This window comes from Pecten maximus, chromosome 2 (genome assembly GCF_902652985.1).
Source record: "Pecten maximus chromosome 2, xPecMax1.1, whole genome shotgun sequence".
NCBI classification, from domain to species: Eukaryota; Metazoa; Mollusca; class Bivalvia; order Pectinida; family Pectinidae; genus Pecten; species Pecten maximus.
Window position 1 is genome coordinate 27,764,470 of NC_047016.1, and position 20,219 is coordinate 27,784,688.

A 20,219-nucleotide genomic window follows, 5' to 3' on the forward strand; every position below is an offset into this window, starting at 1 on the left:
GTTTCCCGTTGAATATAACATATTTCACGAGTGTGACATATCGGTATTTCTACGAGTGCAAAGTACCAGCAAAAACTATCGACATTATCTGTCATACGAGTACATCCTCAATATCCTCTATTTATAAATATTTAGTGATTTATTCACTTGAGTATTCTTTTGTGCATATAGATGATTTAATAAAACAACAAAAATCAGGATTTACCGTGTATAAATCATTTTTATTTTAACTCACACAAACCAGTTATATAATAAGTTCGCGACTCAATTAAACTCAATCTGAAACTGTTTCACAATTTCAACTAGTCATTCGTCAAAACGCATCCTTTTATTTCAGAATGAAATGGCATTTAAATACAAGTTTTCAAATTCATAACTTTAGGCTACCATTCATGATACAATCATAGGCTCCAATTAATTTCATTTTTACTGTTGTTCAATTTGAAAGTATTATCAAATCTAGATTTAAAAAATCCTAAGCTAAATTCTACCTTATTCTTAATGATGTTCGTTGTCATTCACAAACACCATGAATTTAAAATCTAAGTTGCATGGATACTACAGCCTTTCACTAAAATCAGGGTACAAGAGTACAAGCCCGTTTACTAAACGGCAGCTTGAAGCACATTCTAACTTAACATTGATGATTTCACACATTATGTAAGGACAACGATTTTCCAATATAAACACATTCCTCTCTCATACACAATCAAAACACATTCTCTTTTTACAAATAATTATTGGTTATCATAATTACTAAAATCTGTTAAACAATACAGAGTACGTAACTTCTGAGCGAATAAAAAGAGTTGCTTCCTTCACCAACCAAGATCCCTCATCGAAAACATCCTTACATGTAGGTCTTTGATGAAGGAAACGACAATTTGTGTTCGCAAAGAAACATTGGTGAAACGGACCGGCTTATGACATTGTATATATACTTCTGATTACCATATATTATCACACTTAATATATGTCATTAAGGTAACCAGGCTATTCAATAATGCACAGGGCCCTAATGACCAGAAGAACATTTGAAATGTAAGTATATGCTAGTTGTTATTTTTAACAAGGGAAAAGGTTTCCTACTGATGATACGTTTAATACAGAGTATCATTAATTACAGAGTATGTTATAGATGATATCTGCAGTGTTACTCTTGTGGTAAAAACAAATACGTCATTTAATAGTGTCTCATTCATTGAGAAATTATATGTTTATGAAAGTATAATTACATGTATATAAATTTTGTAAAACTATAAAGTGTTTATAGAAAAGATCATTTTGATCCATTGAAGCATTCCTCATTAACACCATGTTATACAATATAAATCATAACAATTAATAAATAGCAACAAATAACTGAAACATCCAGGTTAAAATGCATTTTTGGGGCACAGCCAGCACCATTATGAGCATCGTAATCAACCCACTTAAGTATACAACCACCACAGTCATATGATCATCCTGCTCCAGTATATAACAACATGTAACTGTCAGTGAATACATTTTGTAATCAGAAATTAAAGGGTGCTTACATTATCCATAAAAAATGAAATGTTTCATATCTAGTACAGCCATGGATTTATGTCTTATACAAGCTTAAGTCAGTGGTACAAATATGAGTTTGATAAAAAATATCAAATCTCTCATCATCACAAGTATGTTGTTTTTGTACCAGAACACACCTTAATGCTATTCCAGTTGAGGGGTCAAGGCAGCACTAAAATGATATTGGCAGATCTAGAGGGAGTGTAACTACAGAGCAGGCAGGGGTTTACATATATTGTAGACCACAATGTGAAGGCCGACCCTTATATAGCCTATCAGCATATTAAAACAGTATATATATTTTATCATAGCTGCAGAATATGCCATTAAACATCGACTATGACAATCCAATATTATCTCTCTTCAAACTTCGACCATGATAACTCATACAGAGTTTGAGAAATTGAACTAGAAACATTTAAGTAATGTTTTCATCACCAATGTTTGATACAAGGTCACACATCTTGTATCATTTATACACCTTTTTTTTTTATTTCAATTCTATTTACAAGTGCAAGCATTGAAGACAGTGGATGAACACATATTAAGAAATATTAATGCGATTTCAATCAGATTTCATTAACACGAATTATGCTGAAATGATTTAGAAGCATTAACACTAGACTAGGTTTAAATTTTGTACCTTTAGGTACTTGCACCATTCATAGTCCGAGATTCCATGATACAGATTCCCAACTCCTATTAAACTGGAAAATAGTTTTGTTGTATTTCACTTGTAAGATTAAATGGGAGGGGATATGGGTAATGTAGACATCTCCCTGTCCAGTCACCTCTTATATAATGGGGGTATGATATATCAGGATACAAGTTGTTTTGTTGTCCAGTCTAATTTCAGCTAGGAACCCTCTTACTTGGAAGTACAGACATTTTGTGTAGACTAAATTACTTTTATGTATACATTCTCAAGAACTTTACAACCTTGTTCTATACTAGGCATTATGTTTAAAACTTCAGAAAACTTCCAAATGAATCTTGTTTAATGTTAAAAAGGACACTTAATACATATACCCAGTATTCTTGTCATGTGACATCCAGGTAAAGTACATGAATGAATGTTTAATTTAAGGTAGAGTGCACTGTTTAAAGAGCTTTCAACTTGTCCATGCCTATCTGGTAGATATGACTTCACCTATCCTTGTATACACTTAACAGTTCACATGCACGTTTCAAGATTTTCAGACTGTTATGACCAACAAACAATGAATCACTTAAACGTCAAATTATCATAGGGAATAAATTACTGATATATTTTCATGAATGCTGTAAGTGTTACATAGTCTGATAATAATCTCAATGTTAGGGACTATATATCTTTACTTCAATCCAGACACACAATTGAGATATTTCTATGGGAATGATTTTAGAAAGTCAAAAGTTTTTCTACAATATCACTCAAACACTGTAAAAACCAAAGGTCAATATATAGGGTCATTGCTCACCTGTTACCATTTAGACTCTGTCATGAATTTTATCATGAACAATATATTTATGTGACTTTCACTGATTTATAGATTGTTCATGTGAGTCCAAAACTTGTTACCACTTATTCCAGTATATGTTACTACTCAACTATTACCTTGAGCATTTATTGATTATCCAGAAGATATTGTTGAATGTCAGCACATCTGACCCATCTAACCTTGAAAGTGGGTGAAGGTCATTCAGGTGAACAAAGTATATGGCCCATATTTCAGCCATATTGTTGGTCCTGTATCGTAATTTAAGCATTTTAATTGGTAAATGTGTTTAAAGAGAAGGTTTCCACTGGAGGATGGACAGACATTGGACGTAGCACCAGGACATAATTCCATTTACCCTTTGGGTAGGGTGAAGCTAAAACACAACAACTGATTTAAACTTTACAAACTAACGGGCTGGTTTAACTCACAGTTAATCACTGTATATACAGCTCAGGTGGCTTCGTGCACAAAAATTGCAAATAATTTTCACTCTGATTCAGCAGCAATTTATGATAGGCAGAGACTGAATACGTTAAAGCTTGGACTGCATAGAGCCCTGGAATAAGTCTCTCATCTCCAGTAGTGTCTTTCTCAACATATTTATGTAGTTCTTGGAGTTAGTTTCTGGAGTTATATTGAAGGCAGATACTCCGAAGTGTACCTACAAAATAAAGATATTTATAGAATTACATCAGTCCTACTACACCTATCAAACCTCAGCAAGAAAATTATCACCTTACTTATCATTATGGAACTTCATGGTGATTTACTTTGAATTACATGCAAATTACAGTTTGTTCCTAGTTTACCTTGAAATATCAGCAAACTATAGTTTACTCATGGTATACTTTGAATCACATTGAATCACAAGCAGACTACAGTTTACAAGATATATTATCAGCGCCCTTCAGCTTCATATGAAAACTTCTACTTCAATGATAAATATGTTTTTAAAGTTTTGTTGATATCTTCTTATAAATTTTATTTGTACAAAAACTCATATCATCTTCATTCAGGCATAAATTTTATCAACATAAATTTTCTGATGTTCCAAATGAATTAAAGGAATGTCCCTTTAACAGAATACAAATAATAACTGTAGTAAGAGTAATAGACACCATGTTGATCAATCACTAACATCAATATTATGACACTAACATACCTGTGTTTCCTGTGGATTATAACACACACCATAGCCATCTGGGACAACAGGGCCAAATACCAGTACTGAGTCCGAGTGTGCTGGAACCTTTGGATTTAAATAAAGATCAAATCATTATGTTATATATTCATTCTCAAGATGTTGTCTTTATATCAAGGTAAAGTTTAACTATGAGAGACCTACAAATTTTGATTGTTCATATCTATTGATTGACAGGATAACATACCTGTACTTAAACATGGATTAAAATATATATACTGTATATATAGTAAATACAAATTTGTAACGGAATAAATGTATCTGTTATCATCATGGCACTTCTTATTTTTTCGCCACAAAAGTGATTTATATAGTTTATCAAGGAACACAGTCATAATTGTTATTTTAGTATTGTAGACGTTTTCTCTTCTTTCATTTAGAAAAAACATAGTGTAATAATCTTATTTAAATTGCCTCCAGTAAGATATTATTTAGTAAGGAATGAAGCAGGATCATCTTGGTACAGGCAATAAGATCAATGTTTTTTCCTTTGTAACATTATATTGAGTTTACACCATGTACTCTGAATTAAGATTTCTGAAGAACAGAATATATATAGTCACCCATGATCAACAGATCCCTGAGATCTTAAGAATTAGGTACTAGTATGAGGAAGTTGTTTAGTACAGACAGTTTAGGTTGAGGAACATACCTGGCTCGTGGACATTCTGAAGTGCGTACTGAGGTTACATACCTGGCTCGTGGATATTCTGAAGTGTGTACTGAGGTTACATACATGTACATGTACCTGGCTCTTGGACATTCTGAAGTGCGTACTGAGGTTACATACCTGGCTCGTGGACATTCTGAAGTGCGTACTGAGTTTACATACCTGGCTTGTGGACATTCTGAAGTGTGTACTGAGGTTACATACATGTACATGTACCTGGCTCTTGGACATTCTGAAGTGCGTACTGAGGTTACATACCTGGCTGTGGACATTCTGAAGTGTGTACTGAGGTTACATACATGTACATGTACCTGGCTCTTGGACATTCTGAAGTGCGTACTGAGGTTACATACCTGGCTCTTGGACATTCTGAAGTGCGTACTGAGGTTACATACCTGGCTCGTGGACATTCTGAAGTGCGTACTGAGGTTACATACTTGGCTTGTGGACATTCTGAAGTGCTTACTGACGTTACATACCTGGCTTGTGGACATTCTGAAGTGTGTACTGAGGTTACATACCTGGCTCGTGGACATTCTGAAGTGCGTACTGAGGTTACATACCTGGCTCGTGGACATTCTGAAGTGCGTACTGAGGTTACATACCTGGCTCGTGGACATTCTGAAGTGCGTACTGAGGTTACATACCTGGCTCGTGGACATTCTGAAGTGCGTACTGAGGTTACATACCTGGCTCGTGGACATTCTGAAGTGCGTACTGACTTTACATACCTGGCTTGTGGACATTCTGAAGTGTGTACTGAGGTTACATACCTGGCTCATGGACATTCTGAAGTGCGTACTGACGTTACATACCTGGCTCGTGGACATTCTGAAGTGCATACTGAGGTTACATACCTGGCTCGTGGACATTCTGAAGTGCGTACTGAGGTTACATACCTGGCTCGTGGACATTCTGAAGTGCGTACTGAGGTTACATACCTGGCTCGTGGACATTCTGAAGTGCGTACTGAGGTTACATACCTGGCTCGTGGACATTCTGAAGTGCGTACTGAGGTTATAAGCCATGTCCATGTGGAGGTCTGGTACATTCATGCCGTTCTTTATTGCGGCCAGTTTTAGCCCCATGAGATGACGATCAATCCCTTTACCTTGTATCACCTAGAACACACAGTACAGCAGAATATATATATACATGTATATCAGAATGTGCTTAATGTAACAATTATTAATAATGTATCTTTGTTTTCAATATCGCTTTGTAAAGATAAGAGGACTATAAACTGCTTATTAATTACTTGATGAATTACAATATGTAAGCCATAGTAATAAATAGTAATTCTTTTCAATTAGGTTGAAAACCACACTAATGGTCTGATTATGTGATGCTGGAATGTCACTACCTCATTGGTGTAGCTTTTGTGTGCCTGCACAGCTTTCCTGAGTAACTCTGCTTTGCGCTCCTTGGGTGTATTGTCATCCACAAAAGCTTTACAGAATTCTAGAGAGGCTTCAGAACATGAGCGGATAGTGTCTGTCCTCCCCAGGTGGAACATGCGCAGTGTACCAGTCTCGTAGTGAGGTGCTGGCTCGTTGTGTATTCTACAACACAAACAAAATGTTGACATTCACAACACATTATTGAGAACAAAGATAAAGATATATGCCATGACATCTGAACCTATCATCAACTATCTACAATGTCTCAGCCCTAGCTGGTCCAACAATAAATCTTGACAACTATCTCTAAATTGTACAAATCTCTTGCCCTCAACAGGTGTATCCATACTTTCAGTGTTGAGAGATTAAAGAATCTTACGTGTGTCTGTATTGTAAGGATATTTCAAACTGAGAGTAAGAATTAGGCTGGTCATGCAGCATGAGTCATGCCAAGTACTGGCAAGCCAAATTCTTGTGTAAGAGTTGAGATATCCCAGTCCACTGAACAGACCCCATGTTCAATCATTTTTCTCACATGCTTAAGAATAAACGATTTGCAGTCAGAGAAAAAATGTATCTGAATTTTTTCACCATACAGCAAAAAGGGGTTGGAGTGAAGTCTTCCCATTTACAATTGTAGGACATCATGGAAACAGTACTGTAACAATGATGCCACATTGACAATTCATTATTATGACGTCATAGCTAGCTGTAGCTAGTCTCAGTTGTCTTTCCCTAGGTTATGTGAGATGTTAATCTCTTCCCTAGAAACAAGGGGATCACCCTGCAGTGAAGTATGTGAGAATGTCTTTTTTCTCTTACCCTAGTCAGGTGTATCCATAATTTAACACGAGCAAGATTTCCTTCGATTTCCCGCCCTATGATTGAGATGGTTGGACTAAAAGAATCTTACATGGGCCTGTTCCATGGGCAGGGATATATAGCTTATCCCAAATACTAGTGTATGATGCTGACCATGTTTGATTATTTATCTCACAAACTGTACTTAAAAGCAATAAATTGTAAGATGTTTTGTATATTTTTCATTGTGCCATCATGAAAATTTGTGTAGAAATTTATGACGCAAGATTGATTTCATCGCGCCATCATGAAAATGTATGTAGAAATATATGACGCATGACTGATTTATCCCATCCCAAGCAACCAGGGTATGACCCTGTGAAGTATGGGAGAATCCCCTTTCACAACCATTAATATGACATCACAACAACAGCATGACATCAAGCCGAAAATTCAATTACATCAAAGTAGCCATGGTCTTCAATGAAGTAACATACAACGGCATTGTATATATATATATACATATAAGAGGGCCAATAGGGCAAAGGGGGAAAATTCAACCCAGTACAGGGGTGAGATGGGAATCTCCACCCTTGGGGCTGAGATTATTTGGCTGACAAACAGTATCTTAGCCATGGGTGAGTCAAAATAAGAATCTTCCCCTCAGGTTGAAATAACTTTGTCTCATCTCCATGAAGGTGAAGATTCTATTAAGCCACAAGTCACAGAAACACTTTTATATACTCACCTGTAGTATGAAAGCTGTATAGCATTCTGAAGAAAACTGTCAGGACTCATCTTCTGTGACTTAGGAAAGTCCTTACCATAATCTTTGAACACGAACACATTGAGATCAACATCGTCCACCAGCCTATAGACCAAACATTAAAACCAAAACCCATATCATTTTTACATACTGTGGTCACATTCACCTGTATTGATACAAATCTAAGTATAAGTGAGATTCATTATTATTACAAAAGAATTGAATTGAAAATCAATGTGGATTTGTTTTTATTAAAGTACAGTAACCGAGGCCGTAGGATAGCAAAAGAGTATATGATGTACTCTTTATCTTTTTCATTCTACGAACATTTTCTTTTTATTCATAAATCTATAAATAAATGATGTGGTAAAATGGCCTATCAGGGGGGATAACTTCAATTAACATGTTTACATACACATCCAGCTGTGTCCGGGCTGTGGCAATCATGTCTTTGATGTTTGTACTAAGGTTAAATTTCAGCTTGTTGGGACTTGTTGGGGCTGGGGACTCGGATCCAGATGATTTATTTTCAGAACTGAAATGACAAAAATATACAAGTATTAATAATCATTGAAAGACAGGATGCTAATAAATGAAAGCGATATTGACTAGCCTCAGTAATCTCTTGTGAAAACTCCAGCCAGAAATGGCACACAAGTTTCCTGGAATATGCAAATTGATTTTAATATAAGAACACATTCCCAAGTCTTTCATGTTTGTCTGTTAGTTTAGAAGATAATTAGTTCCATTATAAAGATATGCCAAGTTAAAGGTAGCTGTATAACTGCTGTTAGCGTTCTAATTAGCTTGTGCCGATATACTTCATAAATCCTCCTTTCTGACAAGAAGTATCAGTCAGATTTAATGAAATGACATATTATATAATTATGAGTACATGTCTTTTTATCCAGAAGTACATTGCAAAGGAAACTTACAACCCAGAGTACCAGAATATGATGCTAAACTTATTGGTATTTCACAAAATTATTAGTATATCACATTGAACCTACCCAAATTTTACAATAAAACTTACCAATATTTTACAACATGATCAAGCAACATGACAACGGGAGGCCCTTCTGCTGATGTGTGCTCGTATGTTAATCCACAGATACCGTCCCTCCCAACCACAAACTGGAGGTAGAAAAGGAAATGATTGTAATGCCTACTTATATCTAAAATCAAAAATATAATTTCTTCAAACAGACAGTATGCAGGAGTTATCATTGTACATATCTTACCTGTAGTGTTTTGTCAAACCACCTATTGCCTGAGTTTAGACGATCACCTCCACCATGTAACATTTGTCGTGCAGCCACACTTCGCTCATCACTCATGTCCTGTGGCAGGTTGCTGTCCAGACACACTAAACAGATACTGTGTTTGATCCTGTCCAGGCTGACACTATTGTCTTTATCTGTGGACAGTTACAAAACTATTTATACCTTCCTACATACAACCTCTCGAGGAGACCTTGATGAAGCTGAAATGTTGTCATTATATATATGTACATGAAAGGTTTAAGGAATTTAGTATGAAGATAAAGAAGAAATGCTCTTACAAAATGAAGTACTACTGACAGATCTTTTTCATACTTCAATTCTGAAGTATAAAAGCGTTTGTTCTGGTTGCGATTTAACATCTTAACTGCAGGATTATAAGGATACAGATGTCTAGGAAGTCTTCAACACCAGAAAGAATGTGCAGTATGTGAAATTAAGAAATATTTTGACAAGTGGCAAGGTATCACTCAGATTCTGAAAATCTATTTTAAGAACCAATTATACATGTAATTACTTGAATACAGTTTGCTTACCATTTGCTAATTCACTGTAGGCTTTGGCCCAGGTGGACCTGTTTTCAGTGGTGAGGAGTCCAACAGGTGGCACTACCTGTTCAGACTCCTGTACCAAACTCTTTAGTTGGTGGTAGATCTGTGCTTCAGACAAGGGCTGGCCATCACCACTATACACATCTAAGGCAAAAAACTGCAATAGGAAACATTTCTATTTTACTAATATGCTGGGTTTTCAATTTACAGTGTTACCATGAATGACAACATTGAACTGTTTGTCAATATCTATCTATCTACTGTCTGTGACACTGTTACATACACACACCAACATATCTATTTTACCATCTACAAACATTGTTTGTATACTGTTCTTACCCTTCAAGACACTATAATGGTTGTATGCCACTATAATGTTTTGTGGCATTAGGTTTGTTGAGTGTTGCTTTGGACATATACCTGATGGTTGTGTGCCACTATCATGTTTTGGGACGTTATGTTTGTTGAGAGTGTCGTTGTGGACTTACCTGATAGTTGTGTGCCACTATGATGTTTTGTGACGTTAGGTTTGTTGGGAGTGTCGCTACGTGGACATATACCTGATGGTTGTGTGCCACTATAATGTTTTGTGGCATTAGGTTTGTTGAGTGTTGCTGTGGACATATACCTGATGGTTGTGTGCCACTATCATGTTTTGTGGCATTAGGTTTGTTGAGTGTTGCTGTGGACATATACCTGATAGTTGTGTGCCACTATGATGTTTTGGGACGTTATGTTTGTTGAGAGTGTCGCTGTGGACTTACCTGATGGTTGTGTCCCACTATAATGTTTTGGGGACGTTATGTTTGTTGAGAGTGTCGCTGTGGACTTACAAAATGTACCTGATGGTTGTGTCCCACTATAATGTTTTGGGACGTTATGTTTGTTGAGAGTGTCGCTGTGGACTTACCTGATAGTTGTGTGCCACTATAATGTTTTGGGACATTATGTTTGTTGAGAGTGTCGCTGTGGACTTACCTGATAGTTGTGTGCCACTATGATGTTTTAGGGACGTTATGTTTGTTGAGAGTGTTGCTGTGGACTTACCTGATAGTTGTGTGCCACTATGATGTTTTAGGACGTTATGTTTGTTGAGAGTGTCGCTGTTGACTTACCTGATTGTTGTGTGCCACTATGATGTGTTTTGGGGCGTTAGGTTTGTCAGGAGGGTAGTAGGTCCAGCTATCACATTTCTTGCCGGGTGTGCGACAGGCAGACAATATCTTGTAGTACTGAGTCATACACAAGGGGTTTTTACCCATGCGTTCCACAGGTAGAGTCTGACTGTTGACCAAACAAATTTCTAATTACATATCTGTTGACCAAACAAATTTCTAATTACATATTTTTAAGACCTGGGCTTCATTACCCATCTTTATTTTATTTTCACAAACAAAATTAAAATCATAATTACACAAAAGTAAACAATGTTACATGTACACCAAAACAGGACTGCTTGTTTGGATATTTTTGTCTTTCTTATTAACACTTAATTAACTAAATTTTACATCCATAAAATTATTTCACTACCAGGTGTGAAATTTGACCATATCATAAAATTGCAGAAGTGACACCACCAGCACACCTTACATGATACACCATATCAACGTTTTCACTTAGGTATAATACCTTTAAATTTGTCCCTTTCAAGCAACATACTGATGTTTACATACTTGTTTTTTCAAAAATGTATTTGATGAAATCAAAATGAGATCTATTGCATTACCACATAAACCAACTTACTTGTCAATCATGAGCTTGAAATCTAAAATACCAGCAATCAATGTCGATGCAAATCTGGAAAGAATGAAAGACATGACTACGTTAATTTACATCCCTGAAAAAGCATACATGACACAATGCTGCCATAAGAAGTAAAAGTATATACCCATGGCACATTTATGTAGTAGGACGAGTCGCGGGACTCCAGGCGAAACACACACCGGCTCCGGTTTTTAGTGTGTCCCGAAGTCCCACATCGTCTAGTGCTATCAACCCATGCCAGGTTCTGTTAGGTTTGAACACTGTGTCGGTTATTGAAGAGACAAAAACTCCAGGCTTATAAAGCTTATGATATTTAATATGAGATGATGAACTAAGTACAGATGAAAATATTTGATCGCTCTCACACACAAATAACTATATACACCATGCAAGCACATGAACCCCTCCCTACGTCATAGTCCTACACGAGCTTGACTCTCGGGCTTCCTAACATTAGGCCTACGTACGTATACCCTACTGAAGAATAGCTACAATGTACGTCTACCCGCTTAGCAAATGGCTGGAGAAATGTGGTGCACCTCCGGAAACAGATCCGTTCAACTGCCCACTGAGTGAGCCAGACACCCGAATATATAGCCGAGATTACGCCCCAGGCACACATGCTCGTGCAAATCTATTTATAATCGACTATGAACTGGATCTGTGACATGACAGTATGGCAAGCTAAGTTGTCATTTATTCGCGGAGCAATGTACATGTTGATCCAGTATTTTACCAAATTATATAAGATATCTTATAAGGAAAAGTTTATAAGATATCATATAAAGAACAAGACTTGCTTGAGACCAGCAAAACCTTAAAGTTCGAGAATGACTGCTCCCTCTGTAAGGTAACTTCCGTTTTGTTGGAAGGTATGCGGAACATACACAATCAACCCTCTGTTGCGACTACGATCGGCTAGGCACAGAGCAGATGTCGTGTTCGAGCAAACATGAATATAGGGCAATTATAAATCTATTTCAAACCATTATATGTAGTTTCAGCTTCATCTCGGCTCCTTCATCAAGTTCATTATCTCAAATTGAAATCTCGTTCTTTATAAGATATCTTATAATCGAATTATATAAGATATCTTATATAATTTCCTTTATAAGATATGTTATATAATATATAAGATATCTCATAAAAGATAAAAAGGACTCCAGGTTTGGTTAAGGGGTACCACATATAGAATTTATTTAATAAATTACATAGAAATAGTAGGAAGGTAGTCGAACCATGTATAGAAGTGATTTATTGTGGAGTCCTAGCTAGGTAGGGTCAGGTAGATATTTCAATGGAATAGCCCTTTGTAAAAGCCATACATATATTATTGACAGTATTATGTCTGCCGGTAGGTTTTAAAAAATGTAAAGTTATATAGAATACTTATCAAATACAGCTTTAGCACATTACAGAACCTGACCTGAGTTGTCCTTCCTTGTCTCTGTAACTCTGACGTGGGAATACTATGCCCGGGCTGACATTTACAGTCACAGGTGAGCGAAACTCAAGGTAGGCTGTCTTCATCCACCATTCTGATAGCTGGAAATTGTTACATGAAATATCTAATAATATGTCAATCAAACATTCCAAGGAAGACATATACATATGTCAATACCCTATTGTGATGGTTAAGTAGTTGTAAATCTGAATAAGATTTTAATATACAAATGTAGGCAAACAGAATAATCGATAAGAAGTATAGGTTTTATTTTACTTACAATATATAAAATTTCCTAAATCTAGTCTTTAGTTAATATGTCGAATACATATATATAAAGAAACGACAAAATATCAACAGAAGCAACAGCGTACATTGTATTTGTCTATACACGTATTTCTATTTGCTCGACATTGTCATTACAGTATATATATATAACTTTTCTAAACAAAAGGGGAAGTTATCACTTCATCATTCTCACATTACTCTAATTAATTGGTGTAGTGATATGAAGAACAATGTTCGTGACGTCACTAAATAATGTTTTTTGTTCGACATATGTCACTAAATTTAAGTAAAATACATGATGGCTTCTGAATATTAAACTGTTATTCACAATTCATAAGTTATAATATATACAATTACACATACCCAGTTATCTTCTTGACTTGCTCTGTGCTCTAAAAGTGTCTGAAGTTTGGGTCCTGGATTTCTGCTAAATTCCTGTACTATCTATTGAAAATAAAACAATTATTGAATGAATATATGTTTGGCAGTAATTTAGTTTCCATCTTAGAAATTTAATAATATATGCATTTGTTTAGACATTTAAACAATATTATGAGTTGCTTCTAAATGTTTTAATCTGTACTTATAATAAGTGCACATTTTTTTTTAAATAATGTAAGACATCTATATTTGTGGTAATAACACTTTGTATACCTACTGGTAAATAAATGAACTACCTATCACAATGTAATCAGTACTTTTGATACTATTAACATATTTAAGGATGTACCAAATACATTACCAGATATGCAATGTATTAAACATGCACAGCCTTACATGCATTTCATTTTTAAAAGATGAATTTTCAGACCAGTCAGATATAAAACTTGTCATGATTACATATTTGAAAAGTACACATAAACGACTGCTTCCATGATTGATTATTACACCGGGTACATACTGGTGACTTGGTACATAAAGAAAATGTACTATTGTTAAGTTAATTCAGTATCAATTATATGTGTGTATTAGAGATATTTTAATGGATATATAAATATAATAGCACCAAGAAACGTACAGGTGCACTTCTGTAGAATTATGGTAATTACATCCAATTGTGAGCTGGTAGCTTTTGTATACAAAGGATGTACATGTATAATGATTATATATACACATACACATATACATGTAGTGGTCGACATACCGCATGACTTGGAGAAATTTAATCATGTTTCCTTTTTGTATTCAATGTTGTAGTTATGTTCCATCAATTATTATTTAGAAATACTCACCTGATATTATATTTATGCATGATCAGAATGATTTAGTATTGTTCAACGTCCTATCTATAGCTACATGTAAAGATTGTAAAAAGGTCATTTCAGGATGGATATGGGCAGAGAGTAGACAGATATATGTTCGATTGATATACATGTATCAACTTTTGTTTTACTTACACCCTGTTAGTTTTCCAAAGAAATGGATAAATGTGAATGATAAGGCCATATAAATATTGTTGTCAAGTGGAAAAATAAATGCATGGTTAACTTAAAACACCAAACGAAATGAATTAAGTCTTGTCATTATGATATATATATGTCATAAAACAAGACCTAGAGAAAACACATTTCATAGAGCCATAAAATCATGATAGATATAGCAGGGTATCTTTTAAATAAAGTACTGATAAAGTCAAGTTTAATTATCTGCATGTTTGTTAAATGTTCTCTTTTGTTGCCCCGTGAATAGCTGGGGTCATTTCAAGAGTTTTGAACAGGAAGATAGCAGGTTTTTCTACTATGGCGCTATAGAATTTTACTATGGCACTGAAAAATTTCACTATAATGCATGCTTCACCATAGTAAAACAACCTGTGGTGTTCACCGCATTTGGGGAAGGGTGGGGGTCTCCTTATAGTAGTTGGAGAATACCTCACTAACAACAAAAGGGAAGCCTGTCACATATGCCACCCAGAGCAACTAGAACTGGCATCCCGAGGATAACTAATAACCCCCACAGATGTAGTTTGTACATCAACTGTTAAGCTTCAGTCCCAGTGAATTAAATATTTTATGTATAACCTTGAATTTCCTGTACTGTACCATTCTCGAATGCCAACTCCCCTTACCAATCATGAGGCCAATATTTATTTGGTATCCCTGATCCCCCTTGATATCAAATTTAGTTGAAATAGGGCAGTATCTCAATTTCAACAAATCAAAGCCACTTTGTGCATCGGCTTGGTTGTCATGGCAACAAATCCAAATCAAAGTTACTTTGTGGATATGATGACAAAACCTATACAGTTATCATGTTCAGCATCCCCAAATACCCCAAGCTGATCTGTATAACAAATTTGGTTGAAATGGACCAATATCATGATTTTGATCAATCATGATCAGAAGCCAGCATGGTGTTGCCATTATAAAAGTTTTGAAAACACCTAATATGTCAAATTATAGGCTTTGTTGAAAATTAATGAGCCCCATTTGACCAAGGCTGAATAAAACTGGTCCAATAACTGAAGAGTTATGGCCCTTTATCAGAACACATACAGTTATGTCGCACAACGTTCTACGATGTGCGCATGATGTCTGCACGATGTCTGCACGATGTGCGATATGTGCGATACGGATCATGCAGGAAAATGTACGCACGATGGGCGATTGGAACGGTACATGTGCGATAGGTATCGTGGTAGATATAAAATGAGGAATACAGCATCTAATTATTTAAATGTGTGGAATGATTGTAAAAGATATACAACGATTAACATTTTACGAGGCAGCTAATTACAATATTTTTGTTGAAATATATGCAATTATTATTAGGAATGAAACTAAATACCGATGTATATTTATATAAGTGATCTAAATTATTTTTAAAGACCTTTATACAATTTGCTCGGACATCGTCGAGGACACCTCTAGGCCTAGGAAAGTCGAAGAAATGTGTATTCGGCAAGATTATATATACGGGATATTTTATATATGTAGAACTAAACAACAGTTAAAACGACTTATTTTGAAAAGAAACATATCTGTTTTGTTTAAAAATACATAATATATGTGATTTATGTATTAAGTCAGAAAAATAATCGTACTGGAGCCCGTCTACCATTCTGGTACATGTACATGTAGATGTATCACCAGGCCGTTGAAATCATCACGAATACTTGCGAGACAAAATGACAGTACTTAAATGGAAAAAAGTAACAGGTCATACATGTTCCATGAATGAAAACAATTGTTATGCAGCATGTATATATAATAGCGACCATCTAATATCATAATTTTAATTTTTTTCGTATATGCTTTCATATAATTAGTTATTTCGTAATATTTATAAACCTATCGTTAGTTGTGCGGTTTGTATTGCACATCGCACATTTGTGCGCACGATGTTTTTGAACGTTGTGCGATCACACAACTGTATAATGACCCGTTACCATGGCAACCAAAATTTAAAGAATAAAAAAAATCACTTGCACATCTTCATATGGTCCTTAGTTGTTTTGTCAAGTTTTATTGAAATCAGTTTGCAAGTTTAGGAGTTATTCTCTGGATAACATTTGCAGACGACATGCAGGCAGACATCCATACAGGGTGATTCCAGTATACCCTCCAAACTTTGTTTAATTGTAGAGGTATAATAAGGGTAAAATGTCTCACTCAAGGACATAAACACGACAGCATACTCAGGCCGGCTCATTTCTCAGCTTCCCGAGAAAAACTGACATGGGCAACGGATCTTTACCCAAGGTTATAATTATGTGGCTGGCACTTAACAGACTGAGCTATAGTAGCCCCGATTACGTCAGGTTTCATGGTGTTATAATTCATTGATGAATATTTCTTATATTGCAAATAGATCAATCTTAAATGTATATATGTTACAGGTAAATCAAGACCTACCTGTTCTGTGTTCTTGAATTCCTCTTCCGTGAGCAGGGGCCTGACAGACTTGAGGTACTTGTTGAGGGTCTGATCTAGAGGTGGCACTGGGAGGTGGGGCAGTGAGGCCTGGAGGGAGAACATCTTTCCTGGAGGTGGTCGTGTCATGGCAGTGGATGTACACTGGGCAACTCTCACTATACCTCGGGACTGCAGAAAACACAAAATATAACACATCTGACAGCATATTTTTACTTAACTAGACAGATCACAAGTGTTCCTATTACCATCAAATTTCTTATATTGATCTCATACTGGCCAACCCTCCCTAAATATGTGAAAGGGAGATGCTAGAGTACCCTGTGACTAAGACAGATTCACCAGTAAAACTCTTACTTGTTGTTCGCAATTTTTTAAAATCTCATTATCCAACAAAATTTGTGATTTAAACACATATATGTTAATTATTGTATTGTTTAAGATGTTGACAGGTTAACAGGATGTTGAAAGGACTATAAGTTTAAACATGTGCAATCAATCTCCCTAATAGGAAATCACAAGATGATTTAGAAAATCTAATAATATAAAGTGTTAGATTATTAATTGTATGACCTCCTAGGCCTTAGATTAGTGATGGTTCATTGTAATCATGAACATGAAGTTTCATAAAAATTATCCCTTCACTGCACTAGTTATCTTCAAATGGAATGAACACATACATGAAACATATGTATACATGTCCCTATTTCGAGGATTCAGGCCAATCAGGAATAAAAATAACCAGGGCTACAAAAGAACAAGATATTTACTGGAAGTTTGGTAATAAACCAATTGTTTCCATGGTTAATGATATATTGTATTTGAAATATCCTTATTAAACCATAAAGATATAACATCTGAAACAATTAATACATGAATGAAACAGCTGAACCAATCAAATACAAATTATCGTTATTTTCAAATACAAATATAAAGCACATACCTGTGTAAGTTACAATATAGCAATGAATGTATTTGCAGGTTAACAGTTCAATATGCTTTAGATATTATATGCATACAGTCCATGTACTAACTGTCACCTATTCTCAATTCTGATCCTTGTGGACTTTAGCCTCAGTCATGAGCAGATAATTATATGTATACAGAGGCTGCCGAGAGTAAGTAATATATTCTGAATTACAAATTCCTAAACTGTCACACATTTTCACCCCTGAATTTTGTTATCAGTTTACACAGACAGCAACCACCATACAAACTATGAATACTTAACTAATCAGAAGGTTATTTGGACATACTTAGTGGATCGATGTACAGGTACAGAATTATTTAATATTTAATTGCTGTCTGACATTTATAAAAACAATTATAAAATATGTCTTATTGATGTTGTACATGTACATCCCATGAGTTAACACATGTTTTGAAAACACATAAAGAGGTTTAATGAACAGTTGTACATGCATTTCATGAATAGAAATGACTATTTGAGCATGTCCATCCACTTTACACATATGCACATCAGAATCTCTGACTGTGATATCACTATATGTATATAAACTGTATAATATGCATGTATGGTAATAAATAAAGACTTTTACATAGATATTAGAACAAACAATTGTTATGATCATACACAAAAATGTTCTACAAAATGTAATTGATTGAAGCAAACTGTATAAATATGGGAGCTAGTTTCTTACAAAATTTTTCAAACAATTAATTTTCTCTTCATACCAATATATAATATGGAACTAAAAATAATTGACATCAATGCATAGTTAATTTCTGAAACTGTATTTCAAATTTAAAACACTTAATGCATACAATTTACTGATTTAATAAGGGATTCTTTTGAGCAAATCAATACACAAGTTTTTCGCACCATTTCAAATTTTGTTTTTTTCATGAAGGTAAAAGAAAAACTCAACCAATCAGAAAGCTGCATTCTGCAAACAAACAATGGACAATTAATCATATATAAATACAAATATTATAAACTTTATTTCATAAAAAATTTACAAAAATATAAACATGAACATATCATTTAAGATTTTTTTTTTCGCATATGAATCAGATTCAGTAACAATCTTTACAACTTATATACATCCATCTCTGAGTCTGTTCTATAGTACATGTACATAAGCTGTTGAGATCTTTCATTAAATTGGAAAGAAATGAGGTGTAAATATGTATGAATGTTCAGAGAAGAAAAAAGGAGGGACACAGTCAGATATAGATGTAGTGGGAGTAAAGAAGTGAAGTGTCAAGTATATCGAAAACAGGTTATGTTGCCTAGCTATGTCTAGACTGAGTACGTAAGTGCAAAGTCTAACTATAAATATGTGTGTGTGTGTGTGTTTGTGTATGTGTGTGAAAAGTTTATATCTACGTATTGGACTAGCTAATAAACAATCATTAAATCTCTTCGATCTGATGATAAAATCTGAACACATGAATATTATTCCTGCAAAGTTCATATAGAGAACATTGAAATAAAAAGTGTTTGCATTTATAGAATCAAGAAGATCAAACATCTTGATCATTTGAAGATAACAGATAATGGAAAAATGGAACTTTGTAATCATATTTTATTATTATATTCTGAATTATCTAGTAGTCTTATATACATGTATGTTTGCTTGTTGAAAACAGACCCGTTACTGTTTCTATAGCAAACATACACATGTAGAATTGGTATGGCTATAGTATAAGGCTTGTACAATGTTCATGTAATGTACCAGGGACAGTGGGACACATCTTAGTTATTTCTGGTTATTTTTAATATAAGACTAGACGTCATGCCCCTGTGACTGTAAAAAACAAACCTTTGAAGAGACGGAGTCAAATTCTCAACATCTCTAATTGTCATCAATACTGTATATATTGTATCATAAACAGCTTCAAGCCCCTGTATTTTATCATCAGCAGAAGAGTCCCTGCACTATATCATACAGTATCCATTGCATTATGCCAAGTGAACATTTAAACGACTAACATACTCACTGTTGATCGACTAAGTATACGCAACATGACACTGTTTATGTATGACGAATGTACAGTGATAGGTACAAAGTCCACAGGTGTAGATAAATCTAATGTTGAGGATTCTCTTCAGCTGTTACTAGTGTGTTCGCATGCGCGAAATATTATGCTACATGTACTTCCGGTGTTACTTTCGGTTTAACGGTG

At 35.0% G+C, this 20,219-nt stretch overlaps 1 protein-coding gene across 2 annotated transcripts; it reads right to left on the reverse strand.

Annotated features, from left to right (window-relative positions):
- Positions 1-200: 200 nt before the first annotated feature.
- Positions 201-20,159, reverse strand: LOC117321699 (carnitine O-acetyltransferase-like). Of its 2 annotated transcripts, none has more exons than XM_033876208.1 (15): positions 20,034-20,159; positions 17,052-17,240; positions 13,561-13,641; positions 12,892-13,010; positions 11,445-11,498; positions 10,817-10,985; positions 9,687-9,858; positions 9,112-9,287; positions 8,904-9,004; positions 8,286-8,405; positions 7,853-7,975; positions 6,267-6,465; positions 5,887-6,024; positions 4,195-4,281; positions 201-3,693 (listed from the first exon to the last, which is right to left on the reverse strand). In XM_033876208.1, the coding sequence occupies exons 1-15, from the start codon at positions 20,058-20,060 to the stop codon at positions 3,565-3,567; spliced, it is 1,884 nt and encodes a 627-aa protein (XP_033732099.1). In that variant the 5' UTR covers positions 20,061-20,159; the 3' UTR covers positions 201-3,564. The 2 variants fall into 2 exon arrangements, with proteins under 2 accessions (XP_033732099.1, XP_033732100.1); XM_033876209.1 differs by lacking the exon at positions 20,034-20,159 and adding an exon at positions 19,856-20,007.
- Positions 20,160-20,219: the final 60 nt, after the last annotated feature.